We start from the raw sequence: 23,998 nt of genomic DNA on the forward strand, positions 1-23,998 counted from the left end.
AAAGAAAATGGATGCGAAAACAGGATCCAACACTCTGCAGTTTACAAGAAACACACCTCAACCTCAAAGACAAACATCTATTCAGAGTAAAGGGTTGGGAAAAGGTTTTTCAATCAAATGTACCAAAGAAACAAGCGGGTGTGGCTATAGTAATATCTAACAAAATTGATTTCAAACTAGAAGCAATCAGAAGAGCTGGAGAAGGACACTTTATACTCATAACAGGAACAATTCATTAAGAGGAAATCTCAAACTTGAATATCTATGCCCCTAATATAAAAGCACCCACATATGTAAAAGAAACATTACTAGAACTCAAAGCATGCATCAAACCCTATACTCTAATAGTAGGGGATTTCAACACTCCTCTCTCACAAATGAACAGGTAAAACAGACAGAAACTTAACAGAGAAATAAGAGAACTAACAGATGCAATGAACCCAATGGACTTAACAGATATCTATAGAATGTCCACCCAAACAGAAAAGAATATGGCTTCTTCTCAGCATCTCATAGAATCATCCCAAAAATTGATCATATAATCAGTAACAAAGCAACCATCCACAGGTACAAAGAAATTGCAGTAACAACCTGTGTACTATCGGATCACCATGGAATAAAGTTAGAATTCAACAACAATTCTACCCCCAGAAAGCATACAAATTCAAGGAAACTGAACAGTCAACTACTGAGGCAACCCTGGGTCAAGGAAGAAATAAAGAAAGAAATTAAGTCTTCCTTGAATTCAATGAAAATAAAGAAACAACATACTCAAACTTATGGGACACTATGAAAGCAGTGCTAAGAGGAAAGTTCATAGCACTAAGTGCCCACATAAGGAAAATGGAGAAAGCTCACATTAGAGACTTAACAGCCCACCTGAAAGCTCTAGAAAGAAAAAGCAGACTCACCCAGGAAGAGTAGAAGACTGGAAATAATCAAACTGGGGGCTGAAATCAACAAAGTAGAAACACAGAAAACAATCCAAAGAATCAATGAAACAAAAAGTTATTTCTTGGAGAAAATCAACAAGATTGACAAGCCCCAATCCAAGCTAATCAACTTCCAGAGAGAGAATACGCAAATTAACAAGATCAGAAATGAAAAGGGGGTCATAACCACAGACACAGAGGAAACTCAGAGAATCATTAGATCTTACTACAAATGTCTATATGCCACAAAATTGGAAAATGTGAATGAAATGGACATTTTTTAGATAAATACCATATACAAAAATTAAATCAAGACCAGCTGAACAATTTAAATAGACCTGTAAGTCGAGAGGAATTAGAAGCTGTCAACAAAAACCTTCCTACCAAAACAAGCTCAGGACCAGATGGTTTTAATGCAGAATTCTACCAGAACTTCCAAGAAGAGCTAATACCTATACTCCTTAATGTGTTTCACAAAACAGAAACAGAAGAGTCACTGCCAAATTCCTTTTATGAAGCTACAGTTACCCTGATACCAAAACCACACAAAGACTCAACCAAGAAAGAGAATTACAGACCAGTCTCACTCATGAACATTGACACAAAAATTCTCAATAAAATACTGACAAACTGAATCCAAGAACACATCCAAAAAATTATACATTATGATCAAGAAAACTTCATCCCAGAGATGCAGGACTGGTTCAATATATGAAAACCTATCAATGTAATCCATCATATAAATAAACTGACAGAAAAAACAATAAGATCATTTCAATAGACGCTGAAAAAGCATTTGACAAAATTCAACATCCCTTTATGATAAAGGTCTTGGAGAGATTAGGGACACAAGGTTCATACCTAAATATAATAAAAGCAATATACAGCAAGCCGATAGCTAACATCAAATTAATTGGAGAGAAACTCAAAGACATTCCACTAAAATCAGGAACAAGACAAGGCTGTCAACTTTCTTCATACCTCTTCAATATAGTGCTTTGATGTAAGTGGGCCTTCTACTTTCATTGGTTAATAAAGAAACTGCCTTGGCCCTTTGGTAGGACAGAAAATTAGGTAGGTGGAGTAGACAGAACCGAATGCTGGGAAGAAGGGAAGTGAGACAGACGTGATGGAGACAGCCGCCAGGTCAGACATGCTGAATCTTTCCCGTTAAGACACCACTTCGTGGTGCAACACAGATTATTAGAAATGGGTTAATAGCCGGGCGGTGGTGGCGCACGCCTGTAATCCCAGCACTCGGGAGGCAGAGGCAGGCGGATCTCTGTGAGTTCGAGACCAGCCTGGTCTACAAAGGGAGTTCCAGGCCAGGCTCCAAAACCACAGAGAAACCCTGTCTCGAAAAAACTAAAAAAATAAAAATAAAATAGAAATGGGTTAATCAAGACGTGAGAGTTAGCCAGTAAGAGGCTAGAGCTAATGGGCCAGGCAGTGGTTAAAAGAATACAGTTTCTGTGTAATTATTTTGGGTGTAAAGCTAAAAGCTAACCATGCGGGAGCCGGGTGGGACGAAAAGCAGGCCTGCCCACAGCTCCTTCTACAGTGCTTGAAGTTCTAGCAATAGCAGTAAGACAGCAAGCCACTAAAAGACAACATAAGGAGATCAAGGGGATTCAAATTGGAAAGGAAGATGTCAAACTTTCATTATTTGCAGATGATATGATAATGTACATAAGCGACCCCAAAAACTCGACCAAAAAAATCCTACAGCTTATAAACACCTTTAGCAATGTGGCAGGATACAAGATCAACTCCAAAAAATCAGCAGCCCTCCTATACACAAAGAACAAAGAAGCAGGGAGGGAAATCAGAGAAACATCACCTTTCTTGATTAGCCACAAATAGCATAAAGTGTCTTGGGGAAACACTAACTAAGGAAGTAAAAGATCTATTTGACAAGAACTTTATATCTTTGAAGAAAGAAATTGAAGAGTATACCAGAAAATAGAAGGATCTCCCATGCTCTTGATTGGGAGGATCAACACAGTAAAAATGGCAATTCTACCAAAAGCAATCTATAGATTCAATGCAATCCACGTCAAAATCCTAACAAAATTCTTCACAAACCTTGAGAATAATCAACTTTATATGGAAAAACAAAAAACCCAGGATAGCCAAAACAATCCTATACAATAAAAGTCCTTCAGAAGGCATTATCATCCCCGATTTCAAACTCTCAGAGCTACAGTAATGAAAACAGCTTAGTATTGGCATAATAACAGAGATGATGACCAATGGAATCAAATCACAGACCTGAATATTAATCCACAAACCTATGAACACCTGAGTTTCGACAAAGGAGCTAAAATTATACAATGGAAGAAAGAAAGCATCTTCAACAAATGGTGCTGGCATAACTGGATGTCAACTTGTAGAAGAATGAAAATAGACCCATATCTATCACCATTCACAAAACTCAAGTCCAAATGGATTAAAGACCTCTATAAAAATCTTACCACACTGAACCTGATAGAAAAGAAAGTGGGAAGTAGTCTATAATACATGGGCACAGGAGACCACTTCCTACGTAGAACCCCACCAGCACAGACAATAAGAGCAACAATGAATAAATGAGACCTCCTGAAACTGAAAAGCTTCTGTAATGCAAAGGACACTGTCATTAAGACAAAAAGGCAACCTACTGATTGGGAGAAGATCTTCACCAACCCCACATCAGACAAAGGTCTGATCTCCAAAATATATAAAGAACTCAAGAAACTAAACATTAAAACTCTAATTAACCCAATTAAAAAATGGGGTACCGAACTGAACAGAAAATTCTCAAACAGAAGAAGTTCAAATGGCCAAAAGACACTCAACCTCCTTAGCGATCAGGGAAATGCAAATCAAAACAACTTTGAGAAACCATTTTACACCTGTCAGAATGGCTAAAATCAAAAACACCAATGACAGCCTATGCTGGAGAGAATGTGGAATAAGAGGAACACTCATCCATTGCTGGTGGGAATGCAAACTTGTGCAACCACTTTGGAAATCAGTGTAGCAGTTTCTCAGGAAACTGGAAGTCAACATACCTCAGGATCCAGCAATTCCACTCTGGAGAATATACCCAAGAGATGCCCAACCATACTACAAAAGCATTTGTTCAACTATGTTCATAGCAGCACTATTTGTAATAGCCAGAACCTGGAAACAACCTAGGTGGCCCTCAACAGAAGAATGGATAAAGAAGGTGTGGCACATATACACTTTAGCAGTAGAAAAAAATGACATCTTGGATTTTGCATGCAAATGGATGAAAATAGAAAAGACTTTCCTGAGTGAGATAACCCAGACCTAAAAAGATGAATATGAACATTCATCTGGCAATAGATAGAGACAGATACCCACATTGGAACACTGGACTGAGCTCCCAAGGTCCAGATGAAGAGCAGAAGGAGGGAGAACATGAGCAAGGAAGTCAGGACCATAAGGGGTGCTTCCACCCACAAAGAAGCTGAGACTGGTCTAATGGAAGCTTACCAAGGCCAGCTGGACTGGGACTGAACGAGCATGTGATCAAACCTGACTCTCTGAATGTGGCTGAAAATGAGGGCTGACCGAGAAGCCACTGATAATGGCACTGAGTTTTGATTCTACTGCCTGTACTGGCTTTTTGGGAGCCTAGCCTTTTGGATGCACACCCTCCTAGACCTGGATGGAGGGGGAAGGGCTAGGACTTCCCACAGGGCAGGCCACCCAGACTTCTCTTAGGACTGGAGATGCAGGGGGAGGAGTTGTGGGGGGAGTAAGAGGAAAATGGGAGGAGGTGGAAATTTTTAATAAATAAATAAATTTTAAAAAAGTAAAAAAGAAGTAAAGAAAAAAATGAGTCAAACAATCAGAAACAATTGAAAGAACTCAGAGGTTTTTGCTGAAGTTCCTAAAAAAGTTATACTTTCACTCTAGTTCTGTATTCATCTTCAGAAACCTGAAGTGCTCCGACTTAAACTGTAATGTGAATAAAATTTTACTAAAAGGCACTGCATTTGTAAAAATTTACAAATGGACAGATTAAAACATTAGCAATACAAATGTTGATCACAAATAACCAACACAGAGCAAGAGAGATGCCTTAATATTAAAGAGCTCACACTATTCTTGAATATAGGTGGGCTCGTTTTCCAGAGCTTACATGTGGGATCATAACTGCCCATTATTTCAAATTCAGGGTTTCTGTGACCACCTTTTGATCATTGTAAGGACCATGTAACCACATGGCACATATTCATGCATACAGGTAAAATACTCATATTCATTATAAATTTCAAAATAAACACAACAGCTGGAAGAAGGTGATGTCCCTGCAATCCAACGGCTCAGAAGGCCAGGACAGTACTAATGCCATGAATAAATGCCCTCCTGGGAAATATAGTGAAACCCTCTGCCAAACTTCAAAATACAAAATAGGGTGAATCTCAGTACAACAACATATGCTTGACAGATACAAAATTGTCATCTTATAATATCAAAACAAAAAAGCCAGGAATGTTGGTCTACCTTCAATCCCAGAACTTGGGAGCCAGAGTCATGTGATTTCTGAGTGTGAGGCCAAGCTGGTGTACAGGACTACTTTCAGGATGGCAAGGGCTACACAGACAAACCTTTTCTTCAAAAACAAATGAAGAAAACAATTTTAAAAAGCTACCAAACTGCATTAGTGCCACAGACCGACTCTCTTGGAGATCGAAGACCAAGGGAGAACAGGGGTGAAGGCTTAGGAGAACCCAGGATTCGGCGAATGACAGACAGACACAACTCTAATGAGATTTGAATCTGCTGCAATTTTACTAAAATTCTAGCATCACTTTTAAGAGATTACAGAAGAAAGTTGTCAGACATAAAATCTTACATGATTATAGGCAGTTGATTATTCTCAGCAAGTCTTGCAGTCAGGGCCAGGTGGGCAGAGCTTTTCTTTGAAATTCATCTCACACCATTAACTAATTGTGCTTTCTCATGGCCCTAAATCATATCTGCCCTCAAGGTAACCAAGGTAACCCAAACACCATTCTTCAACTGTGCTTCCTCATGGCCCTAAATCATATCTGCCCTCAAGGTAACCAAGGTAACCCAAACACCATTCTTCAGGATTCCAACCCCAGGGTTTGCTCCAATATTGAATGGCTGGCTTCATGTTATCAAGAATTGCCTGCCTTTCTTTCCCATCTAAAATGCACCAGGGGTTTCTCATTCTGGCTAGTCTCTCCATAAATGGTAACTCATGCCATTTCATACATTTTCCTTCATAATTTACCCATCTTCTACCAAATCTCCTATCATGAGCTCTTTCTGTTCTAGGGTATCCATAAATTCCCCCAGAGAGCGGAGTTAGAGTCTTTTTTTTGTGTGTGTGTGTGTCATTATTTTTTTTTTTTCAGTGCAGTGACAAAATCCAGGGCCTTGCACATGCTAGGCAGTTGATCTACCACTCAGAGGCACTCCCAGCCTTTAGGCATTTTTTTTTTTGATATCTCACTTGTATTTTATTTTATTTTATTTTATTTTTTTAATTTATTTATTAAGGATTTCTGCCTCCTCCCTGCCACCGCCTCCCATTTCCCTCCCCCTCCCCTGATCAACGGAGTCAGAGTCTTAATCATAACATTAATGGCCTGAATCAAGGGAGGGAACTGACGCATCAGTTCCTCCGTATTCAAGGAGCCGTTGGGAATGTTTCCTGGTACCTTGAACAGATTAAGTTTTTGTCAAGAGAAAAGTAGAACAGAAGAAAGGATAGCAGAGCCAACGCAAGAAACCATCGCCAGGAACAAAGTGAACGAGGTCCTTGAGGCTGATCAGGCTCCTCAACTCGAGCAGACTGCCAGGGAACCGCCGGGGGCCAAGCACGAACCCCTCATTTTGAGATGGCCACCACCTGAGAGGCATTTTGTCATACAGGCGAGACAGCTGTGGATGTGCCACATTAGCACTGAATAGCAACTACTTCTAAATCATTTATGATTTAGTGTTATGATATATAATCGTGGAGAAGGCATGATAGCACAGAAAGGAAGCTGGCTGATTAGTTTCAGCCACAGCATAGTAGACACAAAGAACAGGAGATGGATTGAGGCAATAGAGACTTTTTGCCCAGATCTTCTACTTTGGTTGAACTACTATAATTATAGCAATTGGTTTCATGATCATGTCAGTCCTTTAAACAGATTTTTGATTGCCCTTGTCTGTAAACCATAAGAAATGGGAAATTAGGACATATATGAAGCATCTCAAATTGACTACCTAATCTCACATTGTTAATCTCAACTACTGGTGAAGCAGGAAAGCTCTCATCCTCCTTCCTTCCTCCCCATTTCTACACTCTTACTGGACCAGCTTCAAATATTTCAATGATTCAATTAGAGCACATGTCCCTTTTCATATATAAGTCCCCTCCAAAACACAGAGAGACTGAAGGTCACCTATGAAGTCTAATTTGCCTGCTCAATGGCTAGTGAAGGCCTAGTCTGGAAGGAGTGTGTAGAACTGTCTTCCCAGTACTGTGCAGAAAAAGCAAGGTAAGGTGTTCAAAAAAATTCTTAATTACATGAGGCAAACCTAAGCTATAGAAGACATTGCTTTACATAGAAATGAATAATCAACATCAATTAAAGAAAAGGATTGAAGATATTAATGATCTAGAAACATTGGAGAAATTAGAGATGAGGGCAAATTATTATTATAGCATTTAAAGAAAACATTTAAAACTTGATACCCATAAGTAATTTTTAAAATGATAAGAAAATTGTACTTTTAAAATTAGAAAGCATAGGTATACTGACTTTGAAAAACAGTAGGACTTTCCCTAGAAGAGGGAAAGTCATTAATAAGAGATAGATTGATTTGGCCCGAACATCTACGTTGTCTGCTGAGATCTGTAACCTGAAACATAGAGTTAAAATCAATAGACTGTTCCTCAAACCTCTGAGCTCACATAACTGTGTCAAGCAGGACTAAAATATCTGCATAGGATCTCTGCTTAATTACACCTTCATTATTCATTGGCTCAAGTTAACTTTTCCAAATTGTACACCCACACTGATCTGTGTTCATTCACATGATATGAATTAAAACATGCTGGGAAATTACAGAAACACTCCCTGACCACAATCAAGTCCTTTATCATAATGGTGAGTCCAGGAGCTGGTTGCTTACCCTGTTTCCCTGAAGTGTACAGAATAATTTTTTCCTCCTATTTTGGTCAGAAGACAGAAGCAATGTTCCATATGTGGATTCTTTTCCTGTGACTGCACTGGAGAGCTGACTAAATGACTCAAAGAGATTATTTTAAAACTGAGATAGATGGTACAGTCATGCAATTTAATAATATTGAAGGTGTAATATAGAGGACAACACGGCCATTCTCTAGAGTGCAACAGACTGGAATCAAGGCCACCCAAGTCAACCTGAGAGCTTGTCTCAAACACAGTTTTCCAACAGGATGGAATACAACAGTTCTAGAATTATATAGTTAAATAGCTAGTTCCAGGACATGTTCTGAAGCTACAGAGAAGCTCTGTCTCGAAAAACCAAAAAAAAAAAAAAAAAAAAAAAAAAAACTACATAGAGAAGCTCTGTCTCGAAAAACCAAAAAAAAAAAAAAAGAAAAGAAAAGAAAAAGATAAAAAAAAAAAAAGAAAAGAAAAGAAAAAGATAAAAGCTAGGGTGGGGATTTCTTGCACATGCTAAGTTCCATGCCAAGTAAGTTTCTTAAGAAGAATAGAATCTTGTATCTAACTTGTGGTGGGGGGTGGGGGGCGTAATGGAAGGAAATGAAAGACTTCGATGAAGTCAGCCGAAACCCTCATACAGTAGTACAAATTCAAGGGGAGGCTAATCAAACAATGCTACACAAGTGAAACATGGGGACTGTGATCATTACTAAAACTAAAAGGGCCTTGGGATTGACAACCATAGCTCTGAGGGGTTCTCAGGATCCAAGGCAACTCTTCCACAAAGGCCCTAACCCCAAGCAATTACCAAAGGAGCTATGTTCAACTGTCAATACATCAGACCCTAGGAAAGTTCCCAAAGCCTAAGCTCCAGGCTGTTACTGTCTTACCCCAAAATGTCCCTCCTCTCTGCTCTAGGGCCTAAATAAAAAAAAAAAAAAAAAAAAAAAAAGCCTTAGTTGATCAGGCCAGTCCTTAACACAGCAGGGTTTTATTTTTCAAATAGATGTCACTTCGTGTCATATTGCCCATCAGGCAGAACTATGCTACCCCCTCTCCCCCTGCAAAAAAAAAAAAAAACTTCAATGGCACACCAGGCCTTAAGGTTGGTTGTGACCCTGTTATGCCCCCGTGAGCAGCTTGTTATAGGCCTGTTCTTTGGTATGCAGATTGACCTACGACTTGGTTGTAAACCAGGGAAGGCTTCATTGTAAAGGTTTGGAGCCAAAAGTCTAAAAAATCCTGTTGAACAAATGTGCATCCTAATCATTAACATATCTGATCAGCATACACATATATTTTGAGGGTTTTAGAGGTAGTCCCCCCTAAGTTAAATTCTACTTTTTGAGACTTAATATTTTCTAAACATTGGTAAATCCTTTATATTACCAATTCCACTCTTCTACATCAAGGCGGGGAAGTGGAAGGCTACCCAACATATGGATGCTTTTACTACCTCCACAAAATTAACAGTAAATGGATCTCACACATAAAGGTGAAATGCACAATGCTGAACTTCTAGAAGATACTAGAGAAACTAGACCTCCATGAGTTTGGCAACCTGTTTTCCATGAACGCACTAAAAGCATTCTGATGTTGCCTAGAAAGAGGTTTCTCCACTCAGCTCTCTGCTCCCAACAACAGTTCTAGAATTAATATTCCTTCCCTTTGAGAAGATTCTGAATCTAATCTGCTCTGAGCAGATTCAGCCCACAGTGCACAGTTATTCAGGGGCCTGCCCTATTCAGGGAGTTGCAGGCACCGCACTGAACTTGAAAGGATGGGGAATCTGGCTGCAGTTTCTGAAGCAGAACTGGTGAGGAACCACCTCACTGATTCCCGCACCTCACCATCTGTTCCTCCCAGTCCAGGGACAGCAGCCCCTCACTCACCATGCCGCGGTTTCCTTGCTTTCCCAAGCGCTCCACGCAGTTTTAGTTGAACAGCACACAAGACTGACTCCACTTCCACTTCACTGCCAAGCTGGAACCCGGAAACCGGAAGGGCCCCCCACCACTTCTGATTGGCAGGTCACCTAGAGGGTCTGATTGGCTAATGATACCTGAGTGACAAGTGCACCTCCCATTCAGTTAGTTTGTTCTTAAAGACTCAGCATAATGTTATCTGACACTGCTTTACAAACCAGGCAAAGACCTTTTCAAGATTAGCAGAGACATGTATTTCAATAGCATTTGCCATTGGATCCAATAGCAGATCCTACTATCTTCCTATAGGCACTTCTCCTTCTTTCCTCCTGGACGATAGGTGGCTAACCATCTTGCACAGCCCTCTAAACTTTGTGAATAGCGTAATTCCTTGTCGCGTGTGTATTCCAGAAGAGATTTAAGGATACAAAAAGGAATATTTGTTCTGTAGTTTCATGCTGAGGTAAAATGAAGTAAAGGTGCTTTTTCTTCCTGGTTGTCACATGTACCTCAGAAAATCAGGAAAGAAAAGTAGAAACCAGCTCTCGCAGGGCAGGTGTTGCGCGCGGCGGGAGCCAAGGCAGTAGTAGGGCCTGGCAGGGCACAGTGGGGGAAGTAACTCAGGTCACAGGCCAAAGGCCAGAGCAAGGAGGCGCCGGGAACGGGTGATCCGGAGCAAATGAGCTCAAAAGGACCGGATGAGGGTGTCAGTGTCCCCAGAGCGTATGGGGTGGAGCCCGGGGGCGGGTCCAACTGCGGAGCCCTGCGGGGCAGGGGTCTGATATCTGGGCGAGGGGCGAGCAGCATCCACTTCTGTGGAGTCGGGAGGATCCCAGTGGCGCCCAGCTGTGCAAACAGGAGGAGCGCCTAGGCGACCCAGGGGAGAGGGGCGAGAGTGCTGCTGCAGCCGCCGCCTGGGCCTCAGCTCCGCTGAGGGCTGTGCCAGCCTCCTCGGCCCCCACACAGAAACTTGTCACCAACAGGCGACAGCGGGAGCCCTAGCCTCCAGCGGCGGAGTGGGTGGGCGGGGAGAGGGAGGGGACGGTTGGTGGTCGCTGAGACGAACGGGTGGGCAGACCGCGAGTCGCCGTGTAAGCCGGGAGGCTCGGGGCCCTGCGTCAGGCGCCGCTGTGCAGCAGCGGAAGTCATTTGTAGCAGCGCCGTCCCTGACACGGCCGGAGTGTCTCAGTGCAGCAGCCCGCGACCCCTCCCCTCCGCCTGCCCGCCCGCTCGCCCCGGGGCCCCGCCCGGAACTCCTGGAAACCCCCGCAGCCGTTTGTCCCACCGAGCCCGCTGAGCAGCTGCCAGTCGTGGCGGCGAGTTGCGGGTCGCCGGCAAGCCGGAGCGCGGAATGTGCCCGGCGAGAATTTTGTGGCAGGGGCTGCTGAGCCGGCCGCCTGCTAGATGCGGGCGGTCAGTCCAGTGCACACGTCATTCCCAGATCTGGGACGAAATCCCTCTCCAGACAACTTCCCAAATTACTTATTTTTCCCTTTATTTTATTTTGGGCTGGGGGAGGGGAGGTGGAGGCGGGAGGCCGCACTTGATGGACCGGCCTAGAGAGTGCTTCGCTAACTTTCAGCTGCTGCCTGGGGTCGGTGGAAGGGCAGCCTCCCTGGGCCAGTTGCTGGAGACTTGGAGGTGTTCCCTGAGGGAGGAGGCGCCTGGGTCGCGCGGATTCCAGTTTTACTCTTTCCCACCCCCTCTCATTAGCACACGGGCTTTTCGTTCCGGTCAAAAATGGTAGGTCTCTGGGTTTGGCAACTTTTCTGTGGATACGGGTTTTTGTTTTTGTTTTGTTTTGTTTTGTTTCACCCCCGAGTCCGGAAAAGAACGTGCTTTTCGCCTCCAGTGGCGCCTCATGGATGCATCAGGAGCAGGTCTGATTACTAGAGCATGGCGAAGCCCATCCACAGCAGCTATGTCCTTCAGCAGCTCAGCAACCAGAGAGAATGGGGTTTTCTATGGACATCATTTACTTCCAGGCACACAAAGCGGTCTGAGCTGTCTTTAGCTCCTATTTCAGAATGTTCTTCATGAACCATCATTATAATAATGCACAGCTGAATCTCAGCAACATGAAAATAAGCACTGAGGGGTTTGGTCTCATTTTGCAGTTTCTGTATTTAGGAAAGATTATGATTGCTCCTTCCAGTTTCGTGCAGTTCAAAGTGGCAATGAACTACCTACAGCTATACAACATGCCTGACTACTTAGAAGATATACTGGACGCAGACTATTCTAGTTCAAAGTGTTCGTCTTTTGCTTCAAGCAAACAGTGGAGTCTGGAATGGTGGCTGGTGAAGACAAAAGTAGAGCCACCGAGATGAACTGAATTGTTATCAAGGTGGAGCCGGAAGATATTCCTACAGATGAGATGAAAGACTTAAATATCATTAAAGTTGCTGCCACAGACAATGAGTTAGAAGATAAAACTGAAGAGGTGTTTTATTGATACTATGTTGAGGCAGATGTTAGCATTAAAAACAGTGGTAGGAAAACCCTAAAGCCTATAAGTGTGGAGGAGAGAAGTGATTTAGGAGGTATGAGACACGCCATCCCCCCCACACACACACCACCACTAATAGCATTCCAGGACAAGAGGATGCTGACAATACATGTGAGTTGTGTGGACTCCCAATAACTGAGGAGGACCTCTCATCTCATTAGCCAAATGCATTGAAAATACCTGTGCATGTGGTAAATGTGGACAAATACTTGTCAAGGGTAAACTGTTGTGCCTTGAGTATGCCCTCCACCCCCAGAGGACAGGACTACAAATTGCAAGGTTTAACTCTTTTATTGCAAGTACAAGCAGGTACAGGCAATTACTGGTTGACCAGCAACTTCCTCTTCACTACCCCGAAACAACAAGGTAGAGAGAGAGAGAAGTTAAAAATGCCTTTGTGGGGTTAGTTTTTAAAAGTTGCAATCTACAAAAAAAAAGCTTTTGGAAGTGGCTTTTGGCATGGGTTCAGGGTCTTCTGCTCCCTCCCATCCTGCTAAGTTGGCTTTCTCTTTGTTTATCACCAGGTGGCTGGCTGGCAGGGCTAAATGACCTTGTGCTTGGAATCTCCCAGGTGAGAGGGGGGAAGGAAAGTGCTGCTAGTCTGTGTTTCTAATTTTAAAACCTTTTGCTAAGAAATTCTCGTCCCTTTGAAAATAAGGGGTGAGGGTCTCTCACGAACAGTTTCAGGAACATGCTCAGAGATGTGGAGAACCTCAGGAACTGACAATAAATCAGCTAGGAAATGCCGACGAGAAGATGGACATGGATGAGAGCCATGAGAGCAGTCTGAGACAAGAGACATGTTTGAAATGCTAGACGATTTCAGGCACAATCGTTGCCAGATAAACAGTATCCAGAAAATGTGTTATTTGAATATTCTGCTCCTCCATTTTGGTGTCCCTATTGTGGCCAGTGTTTTGAAACTGAAAATTTAGTAGTTAAGCATATGTCTAGCTGCCTGACCAGGATATGTTTAAGAGTGCCATCATGGAAGAAAATGAAAGAGATCACAGATGAAAATATTTTTGAAATCTGTGTAGAAAAGGATTTCCAGTGCTGTCATTTGAGAGAACACTATATTGTTCATACAAAGGAAAAGCAGTTTGTGTGTCAGATATATGGCAAGTTTCTAAGAGTGGCAGTTGTATCTACAAAATGACATGCACAAAGGCATGGCCAGGTGTAATTCTTTTAGCCACCAGTAAGGCTGTACTTCTGGGTTCTAAAGCCGGCGCACGTACCCCCTATGTGCCCATGCGTGGGTTGCCCGTCATCTGTGTCATCAGTATCTGACGCAAAAGCTCCTGTACGTAGGTACAGGGCGTAGCATGGCCCATCAGCAGCCTCTGATGTAGCTACGTCTTTCCCCTTGTGCGCATGTGCTAGGAAGCCTTTAAAATCTGGACACACCATTTTTACCCTCTTTTTCCTTCCACACCGTTTTCTCAGTCCCGTTGAGTACAACCCCTCTGAATAAACTCCTACATGGGTTCATTTGCGTTTTGTGCTTTCTTCTCATTCCCACCGATATCTTTACCAGGTACCATTTGTGATCAAGGAAACTTCTGTAAATCTGACCATGTATGGCATATGATTTCCCATTTATCTCCTGGTGAGACTAAATACCAGGTCTGCTTTGAGATATTCCCAAATAATGAGTAACTGGAGCAGCATACGGATATTCATCTCTATCCGTGTGGAATATGTGGAGAAAAGTTTAATTTGAGGAAAGATGTGAAATCACATTATAATGCTCAGCATTTGGAAAGAACCTGAGAAGCTTCCTACTGTATGAATGCTTAGTTGACAGGCAGAACACCAAATCGAAAAGGATATGAGCTATTTAGACACTGATTTTACAAGAAGTGTTGGGAGAGATTGGCATGGCCCTTTTACGTTAACATTTTTGTTTAGGACCTTAAGTATATTTTAGGCATTCGTGTTTATCATTTTTGATGTTTCTAAAAAAAGATTATAGGTCTTTCTCCACTCAGAAGACAGGATTCCATTCTTTATGAGTTTTATTCCTGAAATTCAGAGCAAAGAGTTGGCAAATGAACATTAGTAAAAAGTGTAGTCTTCATGGAAACTTGAACAGTTAGAGAATAATTAGGCTGGGAAGAATGTGTTTATGAGCACTACTGTTAGCCAGAAAATCTTCCTCAGTGATCAGGTTAAAAAAACAAACAATCAAAAAAGCCAACTGCTTTATTCACTGGTCACTAGTCACTGGTTCACATGACTGATCAAATGAGTATGTATGTAGAAAGTGGATTTATTAGAATTATTTGCAAACCCTGGTCCAAGTAGTCCAACAATAGCTGCCTACAAATGGAAACTTAAAGAGTCCAGTAGTTAGTTGTTCAGTCCATTAGGCAAGTTGTCTCAGCTGGTCTTCCATATATACCAAAATTTTAAAGAAGCAGGAAAGGAATGAACTTCGTAGCCAAAGATAACACAAGCAGGCCAAAATGGAGAGCTTCTTTCTTCATTATCTTTTATATATGTCATCTAAAACCAGGTTTAGTCCAGATTAAAACTGGATCTTCATCTTTGTTTGATTTACTTTTGCCTGTTTCCAAGACAGGGTTGCTCTATGTAGCCTGGAATGTGTTCTGTAGAGCAGGCTGAACCTAAACTCGTAAAACCTGACCACCTCTACCTACCTCCTGAGTCTTGGGGTTAAAAGGTGTGCACTGCAACCAAGAAGCTAAAGGTGAATCTCATCACCTAAAATGATCTAGATTAAAGATGGGTTTTTAATTTCAAAACCTTTAAGAAATATCCCTCACAGGTGTACATAACTCTTTGGGTTTAGATAATTATGGAGGTAGCAAGTTTGACTATCACAAACAGCCATCACAAGTATCAAGACAGAAGAAATCATAAAAATTTCTTATCTAAAGCAGGAAAGGAAAGCATGACAGAGATTTCCAAAACAACACTTTTCCTAAACAATAGAAACATGGGTATTTTACTTAGGGAGTCTGGACATATTCATGTGGAGTTTTTGTAGTCCTAAGCATGTTCAGTTATCAAATTCACTTCTGATCATGACCACTATAGGCTAAAAAAAGCCACCCAAAACAAAGCAAAACAAACAAACAAAAAACATCAATCCATAAGCACCCTGACCCAGATCCAGTGAAAGAAATTCATCTTGGCTCTGAGACCTGAGCCAGGGAAAGAAAAATTTTATCCCTTAACCCAAGACCCAAGAAACACACACTGATTCTCACACCAGGCCAAAGAAACATCCATTGTCCCTAGAAGCAGAACTGGTGAAAGAAATATTCCCTGGCACTAAGATTAGAGCCACAGCTCTAAAAAGGATCATTGAGAGAAAAACAGTTTTGTCCTGAAATCAGAGTCATCCCTGACCTTGACCAAGTAAACTAACCAATTCCTGAGAATGGAAAACTAATCAATCCCTGAGCAGATAAACTTCTCCCTGGGAAAGCTCTATTCCTGAGGAGCCTATGTAAACCCTTCTGCCTGTTCAGTTGCAGGCTGTCATTCACCTCACCATCAGAGGCTACCACTCTCCTGGCCTCCACATTCTCCAATAAATCTCCTTCTCCAAAGAGACTTGGATGAAGATCTTCATTCCACATAGAATACAAGAACCTGGCTGCGACATCCCTTAGGGGACTAAGCTGAAAAACATTTCTAAGATTCTCCCTTAGGGGGCATTAGCAAGTCTGAGCAGAAGAAGTGATAGCTTTTTCCTGGAGCCAAAGGAGATTACTCCATTTCTTCAAGACTTCCCCTTTAGCACAGTGTTCACAGTGTTAGCAGAAGAAGTGCCTTCTTGGATTGCCCAAGAAGGGGATAGCTCTATTACTTTCCCTTAGAGGAACAGAGAAGAGCTCAACTGTAGGGGCACTCCAGGAGAGGAGGGGAATTGCTATATCCTGAAGGGAGAACAGGAGTCCCCACTGCTTCCCAGCTACAGGTACCCTGGCTTCCCAATAAGTCAAGACACTTTCCTCTTCAGGGCCAAACTGTCCCATGTGGCTCTACCCCTCCAGAGGTGTCCTACTGTGGCTCTACCCCTCATCAGCTGCCCTATTGCAGCTCTAGGTATAGCCTGGCTTCCCTGTGAGTCAGGATATCTTTGAGGTCCAGAGCTCTTAGTCTCACACTTACTTACAATCACAATGTAAAATCAGGGACATTTAGGGACAGTCCTACCTCAGAGTCATGCAGGAATATATATAAATTACAAAAATTATAAAAAGAAATGCCTTTGGCATGTTCATCTTGTACCACAAGGTCTTCGATAAAAATCATGTAAATGACACTGAAATGTAGACTGCTTTGGAGCCTATGTAACATGTCAATCTTGATGCTTGATCGAAAAGATAACTATACCAATGCTATAGTTCTCATAGATACAAAAGAGGAAACAAATACAAAAAATGTCTAGGAATTGTCACCTAATATCACTGTACACTGTGCTCTCATATGAACCTTTAAGATGATCTATCTATATTAAATTCAAAACAAAGCAGGTTTTGCCACTGAGGAGGCTGGCTTGACAGAAGGCCACAGCTGCTTTCATGGAAGACCAGAAGGAGTTCATGTTAACTAGCTTTGGCAGCTGTCTCTCTGAGGACTGTGACACACTGTTAAGAATTCATTCTTTCCTTTTTCTAATTTATTGCTTTTTAGTTCTATGGTGTTTTCCAGGTATGTGTCTTTGACTCCAAAAGAGACCCAAGAAGGAAATATTAACTGGGAAAACTGGACGTGCAAGTAAGTAATTCCAAAAATTGTGAGAAATGAGGGAAACAGCTCAATACCCAATGTTCCTTTTGAAAGACCCTCATTTTCAAGGGTGGTGGGAGAGTCCCCCAAACTCAATAATCCAGGCCAACAGATGCATTCAGCAAGAGGTGTCTTTATTGATCACACAGGCACGTGTGGGTGCATCAGCAGCTCATGCCTGCTGAGCACCCCGGGCAAATTCAAACAGCCATATTTATACAGAAAAATAATAAGAGGGTAGTATAGCACAAGCATTTCATTGGCTCTCAAATTGGTGGGCTTAGCTCATCCTGGGAATGGCCCCATGTCTATTCTCAATTTCCCTGAAAAACCATAACAACAGATAAAACACCCTGCAGCCAGTTGACAGTTTAGATAGAATGCCTTGGGGGGTGGAGTATTCCCTCTCCTCAGTCCTGAAAAACCACAAAGCTAGATAGAGCACTCTTCAGCAAGTTGACAATTTAGATAGAATGTCTTGGGTGTGGAGTATTCCCTCTCCTTAGCGTAGTCTGTGAGTCTGCAATCCATAGATATCCAGTTTTAGCATCGGCTGAGCCAGGGAGCCCAGCTAAATTTCTGCAGAGTTTAACATATTATGTGGTCATGGGGGTCCTTTAAGTATTGGGGGGGTCTTTTACTCTGTAATAGTGGGGCATCCATCTTCAGCCTACATGTCTAGCATATTTGAGAGACTTTTCTGTGAAGCAGGATATTTTGAAGGTTTGTCCTGCCTTGTCTTGGTGTAGGAGGGTCTTCTTTCTATGTGTTGCTTTCATTGGTTAAATAAAGAGACTGCCTTGGCCTTTTGATAGGGCAGCAGCTTAGATAGGCAGAGTAGACAGAACAGAATGCTGGGAGAAATAAGGGAGAGGCAGAGAGCCACTGCCATGAAGCTGCCAGGTCAGAGATGCTGAATCTTTCCTGGTAAGCCATGAGCTCGTGGTGACATACAGATTATTAGAAATGGGTTGAAACAATATTTGAGAGTTAGCCAATAAGGGGTTGGAGACAATGGGCCAGGCAGTGTTTAAACAAATACAGTTTCCATGTAATTATTGTGGGTGTAAACTAGCCGGGAGCCGGGCAGCAGGAATGCAGCCCACTGCTCCTTTTCTACATTGTCTTAACAATTTCTGATTTTTTTTTTGTGTGTCTTACTTGTCCAATTAGGACAGCATACTGTCAGCAGTGGAGGTGAGGGCACTTTTGACACAAAGAAATTAAATTCCAGATGGATTTTCTTTGATGCCCATTGTCTTCTCTGCAATAGAATAGTGCTGCCAAAAGCAGACATGTCTCATTGTTACATAAGGAAAGAAACTATGTTATTAAAACATCTTAAATGCCATATTCTGCAGATATTTGAAGTGTTTCAAGATGACATGTCTATTTAAAGTGTATCTGTTTGACCTTGAATACATGCCTAATATGACTACAAGTTCAAATGTAATAGCTGTCTAATTACTAACCTGCATTTTTATTATAATAAGCAGTTGGCAATTATAACTTTCAAGAAATAAAAAATTTTATTACATTATTAAATGAGAGAATTAGGTAAAATGCCTTGAAGAAGAGTAGAAATGTATATACAGTATGTTCTAATAAAATTCATTTCAAATTTGTATAAAATACAAATTTTTTACAGTATACAAAAATATAATCCAATGCAAAATATTCAAAAGTACTAGTTGCTTTTTGAAAGTAGATTCAACAATCTACCTTTTAATCTTATCATATCTTCATCTTCCCTCTTTTCTTTTCAGAGTAGTTCCAATAATCTACTCTTTTAATCCTATCATATCTATATCTACCTTTTCTCTTTCCAAATCAAGAACCTTGAATCATATTTCCTTTGTTTAGCTTTTTTCTGACCATTACCAATCGCAACTTGTAACTAATCACCCTAAACAATGACGAATATCCATGAACCAATGAGATAACAAAAACTCTTGGGAATGTGGTAGTTGTGATCTTAAATTTACTTTCTGCTCTCTGAGGCTGAATGATTCTTTAGGAGATCCTGAAAATAAAAATTTTTGTTAATTGTTAAGTCCTGTTAGAAATAGTTGTATCAATTTGGTTGTCCAGACTCTGGGTAATGGGAAATTTCAGGTCTTTTATCAAGTTCTGACTATAGTTGTCTGTTAGGCTGGATTATCTCTTCTAGTGGCCTCAAAATTTTTCTGAGGATATTGTAGTCCAAATCGGATATTTGTGTGTTATTTTCATCTTAGCAGTTCTATCATAATCCTGGAGGAATCATCATTGTGTGGCTAAATCCTCCTTTTGTAGACTTCAGAAGTCGCTGTTAGATGTGCTCATGGTTCACTGAAGAACTGATAGAGAATCATATCTGAAATCATGTACAGGAGGTAAATGAAATAGTATTTTAGTATTAGTACTCTATATTATCATTAATATCATGACAAAATGTTTATTATATATACATATATATGTATAAGTATATATATATATATCATAAATCTTATACCATAAGATAGCTGAAAAAGAGTTAATATAATTCAAAAGGATTAAATACTTATTTTTTTACTCTCCCATATCAGGTGGCTCATCAGACATGAGTCAGAGATTCTGGGTTTTACTTTAATAAGCATGCTTGGATTTAGAGAAAGAGAGAGCCAGGCTCTAACTATAAAACCAGCTTTAATCTTTAACTGGCTTGGAACTACAAAAGATCATTTGCATTGTATCTCTGTTGAGAAAAGCATAAACAAATATATGGGAAGTTTTATGAAATTTTATCCTTTAGGCAATGTGAAAGACCAATAGGCAATAAATATACTCTTTATCTTGAGACAGCTTTTCTTGATTGTTTGTTCTCTTTCTTTGGTTGTGTAATTTGTACAGTGGTTTTCAGATTCCTTAGCTTGATAGGTTTATTCTCCTGAATAGACTGAAATAAAACCCTACTCCAACCCTAATTTGGGTGAGATTCTCTTTTGCAAATTTATATCTGATCAAATGAAAAGCATTTGTTATTTTTATAGGTTTGTTTAGATTAAACAGGCATGCTGTTTGATGAACCATCATCTCTTCTAATTAAAAAAAAATCTCTTGTTCAAATCAAATCTTTATCAGTTTTCATGGTACCCATAGATTTTCTTCTCCTGTGGAAACAAAAGCAAAACGTCATTCCCCAATGTAACACGTCTTGGTTTCCTTTCTGAAGTCAGTACATTTTAGAAGTGTATCCGCTGATTTAATTCCCAGTTTTTTTTCTATTATCCAATGTCTCTCTGAAGCTGTTGTTTCTTTATGATTAGCATTCAGAGAATTCAAATTAATAAAACATTATGCAATCTATTTCTGGGGATCATTATCATCCCTCCCTCTTTAACTTATCCTGTACAGTATGATTTGATCTTTATCTAAGTGTCTGCCCTGTAGGACTGTGTTATATTCCTGTATTATACTTTATATTATAATAAGCAAAAAACTGTTTCAATTTCTTTGAGTTCTGTGCTGGAGCATGCTCAGTCAGTTGTACAGGTATACCCATGATGGTTGTAAATTCTAGCAAATGTGTCATTACTTAATCAGCCTTTTCCAAACTCAAAGTATCTGTTAAAAGTACTATAATTTCTGCTGGGTCTACCCCTGCTAATTGACAAGGTCCCAATTTTTCTTTTAGAATGAACTTAGAGACATTTTCTACATACATTTTTAAGTTTTTACACAATTTATGTGGTAAATAATCCATTCTAAGATATTATCTACCTTTTGCATTAAAATTCCTTCCTGGGATGTTTTGAGGTTAATATGACCAGAATGCCCTTAAGATTCAGATCCACATGATCCACATATGCCTTCTGCAATTTCTCTTCAATCATAACTAATTTTCTCTCAGTATCAGCATAGAATTCCCTGACACTATTTAAGTCTTTGTCACCATCTAAGGTTCGGTTTAAACTAATCAAGTCCTATTCCAATGATGTGCCATATATAGGAAATGTCTCTTAGCAATCTTTGGAAGGCATTAAGGATCTGCAATCGATCTGTCCTAATTTAAACTTTTTGTGTTCTAATTTTTCATAAACCTATTTAATAACCTAAATAATAGAATCTCCTCTTTGAATTTTTTTCATGAGTAATTTCTAATCCCCAAGAAGGCAAATTTTTCTTCCTTCAAACATTCTTTCTAAAGTTTTTACATTTGAATCAAATAGTAAAATTTTATCAGTATCCTGCCTGTAGGTCAGAAGAGGGCACCAGATCTCATTATAGGTGGTTGTGAGCCACCACGTGGCTGTTTGGAATTGAACTCAGGACCTCTGGAAGAGCACTTAGTGCTCTTAACCGCTGAGCCATCTCTCCAGCACCTGATATTGTTATTCTTAGAAAAAAAATATTGTTTCTTGGAATGTCTTGTCTCCAATCCCTTTTAAAGCGACCTTGTTTGTTACATTATAACATTTGACATTTTTTTTCTCACACCTCTGCATATCAACTCTCCTATTCATGCAACATCATGATCATGAGATTCAAAATTAATTGTGTCTCAGTTCCATTCATCCAAAGCTGCATTATGACTAACATGAGTGTTTCTGTTTTATTAATAATGTATTTGTACAGATGTTTGTATGTTGTTTGAATCTCCTTATCATATGTTGTAACATCAATTAAAAGAATACCAGTGGTTAACAGATGCAAGTTTGAAATGCTACAAAGATGTTCCTGAAGGGACTTTGACACTATTTTAAGTATATAATACATTTGGGTTTGTTTGTGGGATAGTTATGTTTAGGCAAAATTATGACCAAGTTTTTGTTTTTTACTGTTTTAATTTGGCAGTTAACCATGACATGAGTCAGTATCATTGAATGCCAAGTTGACAAGGTGTGGATCATAATAGCTATTCTTGCCTGTCAACTTGACTATATCTCAAATAAACTGTAATTCAGAAATTGAAGGCACAATTGTGCCTGAAGGCAAGGAGATAACACGCCATTGATTCAGATCCTGAGGCTGAATGAAACAGATCTTTAATCCAGACCTTGATGCTGTAAGGTACACCTCTAATCTGGGTCACTTGTCTTCTGGAAGGACAGTGAAAGAAGAAAGGTGGTGTGGCAGTTTTTTTGTGTGCTTTCCCTCACCCTGTCAGCACACCCATTCCTTCAACGACATTGAAGCTTAGTTCTTTGGGATGATAGCATATGCAAAAATGAGATGAGACACCCAGAACTCATGGTACTCAGGAACTTCTAGATTCTTGTACTTTCCATTCAGAGCTAGTCATTTTACTGTAGCTTGTAAGTCATTGCAACAATTTTTCATATATATGTATATATATATATATGTGTGTGTGTGTATATATATATATTTATACACAAACATACACAGATAAATAGGCAGTCATACAGACAGATCCATAGATAATAGAAAAGTGGATAGATTCATTTCATAAGTTCTGTGACTATAGTTAACCTTGACTAATACACTAGGATTTCAAGTCAATACTTCCTAATTTTTGATTCTGTTCTAAATATACATCTGAACAACTTTTAGTAAATATCTCAGTACCACATTTCACACACTTGCAGAACTATTGTATAAAGCTAACAAAGATTGGAAACAGTGAATCATAGGGTTTGATGTTTTTTCTGATGACAAATTTATAAGACATCGGAGTCATTAGATACTTATCAAGATATGGTTATTTTTTGATCAAGTTGATAGGTACTTGTTACTCAGTGAAAAGTTAATTATATGTTAATATAATCTTGTAAGCTATTAGTCTTTAACTAATTAAAATGCAATAATTAAGTAAATTCATGCTTAAAAGAGAAATACCATCATCAAAGTTCCAATCACCAAGGAAGGAGAAAGTAAACTCTGTCCTCAGTTCTAAATCCACCATTTAGAATTGTACTTAAAGGACTAAATAATGGGGCTGGAGAGATGACTCAGTGCTTAAGAGTGGTATTTAAAGATAAAGCAAAGAAAACCAGCCTACAAGTCACAATTCCAGAAAACTTAGACAACAATAAAGAGACTAAGAGAGACATACATAGATCTAATTTGCATGGGAAGTAGAAAAAGACAAGATCTCCTGAGTAAATTGGGAGCCTGGGGACCTTGTGAGAGGGTTGAACAGGAGGGGAGAGGCAGGGAAGGGATCAGAGAAAAATGTAGATCTCAATAAAAATCAATAAAAAAAGAACATTGATTACTCTTCCGGAGGACAGGGGTTCAATTCTCAGCGTTCACAGAGTAGCTCAGAAAACATTTTACACCAGGCAGTTGTGGCACACTCCCTTAATCCCAGCACTGAGGAGACAGTGGTGGATGGATCTCTGTGAGTTCAAGGCCAGCCTGGTCTACAGAGTTAGTGCCAAGATAGGTTCCAAAACTAAACAGAGAAACCCTGTCTAGAAGAAACAAGAAAAAACATTTCATAATTCACTTCTGCTTTAGTAAACAAAATTCTGATAAGCCCTGGCATTTCCAGGAAAGCACAAACTGAAGAGCAAAGCAGTGCTTACTGCTTGAAGGGGAGTCAGGAAAAAGGTAAATACTAATCCAAACATACATACTAAGTTATAATTCACAGTATCTTACAGTATATCATGGAAAATGCATAGTGATTGATTATTTATTGTTGTAGTCATTACATATATACAACATACTTATATATGCATTATATAT

At 40.1% G+C, this 23,998-nt stretch overlaps 1 protein-coding gene, 1 long non-coding RNA gene and 1 pseudogene across 2 annotated transcripts in view; 2 read left to right on the forward strand and 1 right to left on the reverse strand.

Moving 5' to 3' along the window:
- LOC113458018 (zinc finger protein 120-like) overlaps nucleotides 1–10,102 on the reverse strand; it is a 17,486-nt gene extending 7,384 nt beyond the window's left edge. The window contains exon 1 of the mRNA XM_026787979.1: nucleotides 10,015–10,102. Within this exon, the coding sequence (XP_026643780.1) occupies nucleotides 10,015–10,017 (3 nt within the window). The 5' untranslated portion in view covers nucleotides 10,018–10,102. The remainder of the gene's footprint in view (nucleotides 1–10,014) is intronic.
- The window catches only part of LOC113458017, a 211,828-nt pseudogene extending 197,389 nt beyond the window's left edge, over nucleotides 1–14,439 (forward strand).
- A 2,798-nt stretch (nucleotides 14,440–17,237) lies between these two features.
- LOC113458019 overlaps nucleotides 17,238–23,998 on the forward strand; it is a 23,869-nt gene continuing 17,108 nt past the window's right edge. Inside the window, exon 1 of the long non-coding RNA XR_003378465.1 lies at nucleotides 17,238–17,314. This is a non-coding gene — a long non-coding RNA (uncharacterized LOC113458019). The remainder of the gene's footprint in view (nucleotides 17,315–23,998) is intronic.

The sequence above is a fragment of the Microtus ochrogaster genome (assembly GCF_000317375.1).
Source record: "Microtus ochrogaster isolate Prairie Vole_2 chromosome 14 unlocalized genomic scaffold, MicOch1.0 chr14_random_3, whole genome shotgun sequence".
NCBI lineage: Eukaryota > Metazoa > Chordata > Mammalia > Rodentia > Cricetidae > Microtus > Microtus ochrogaster.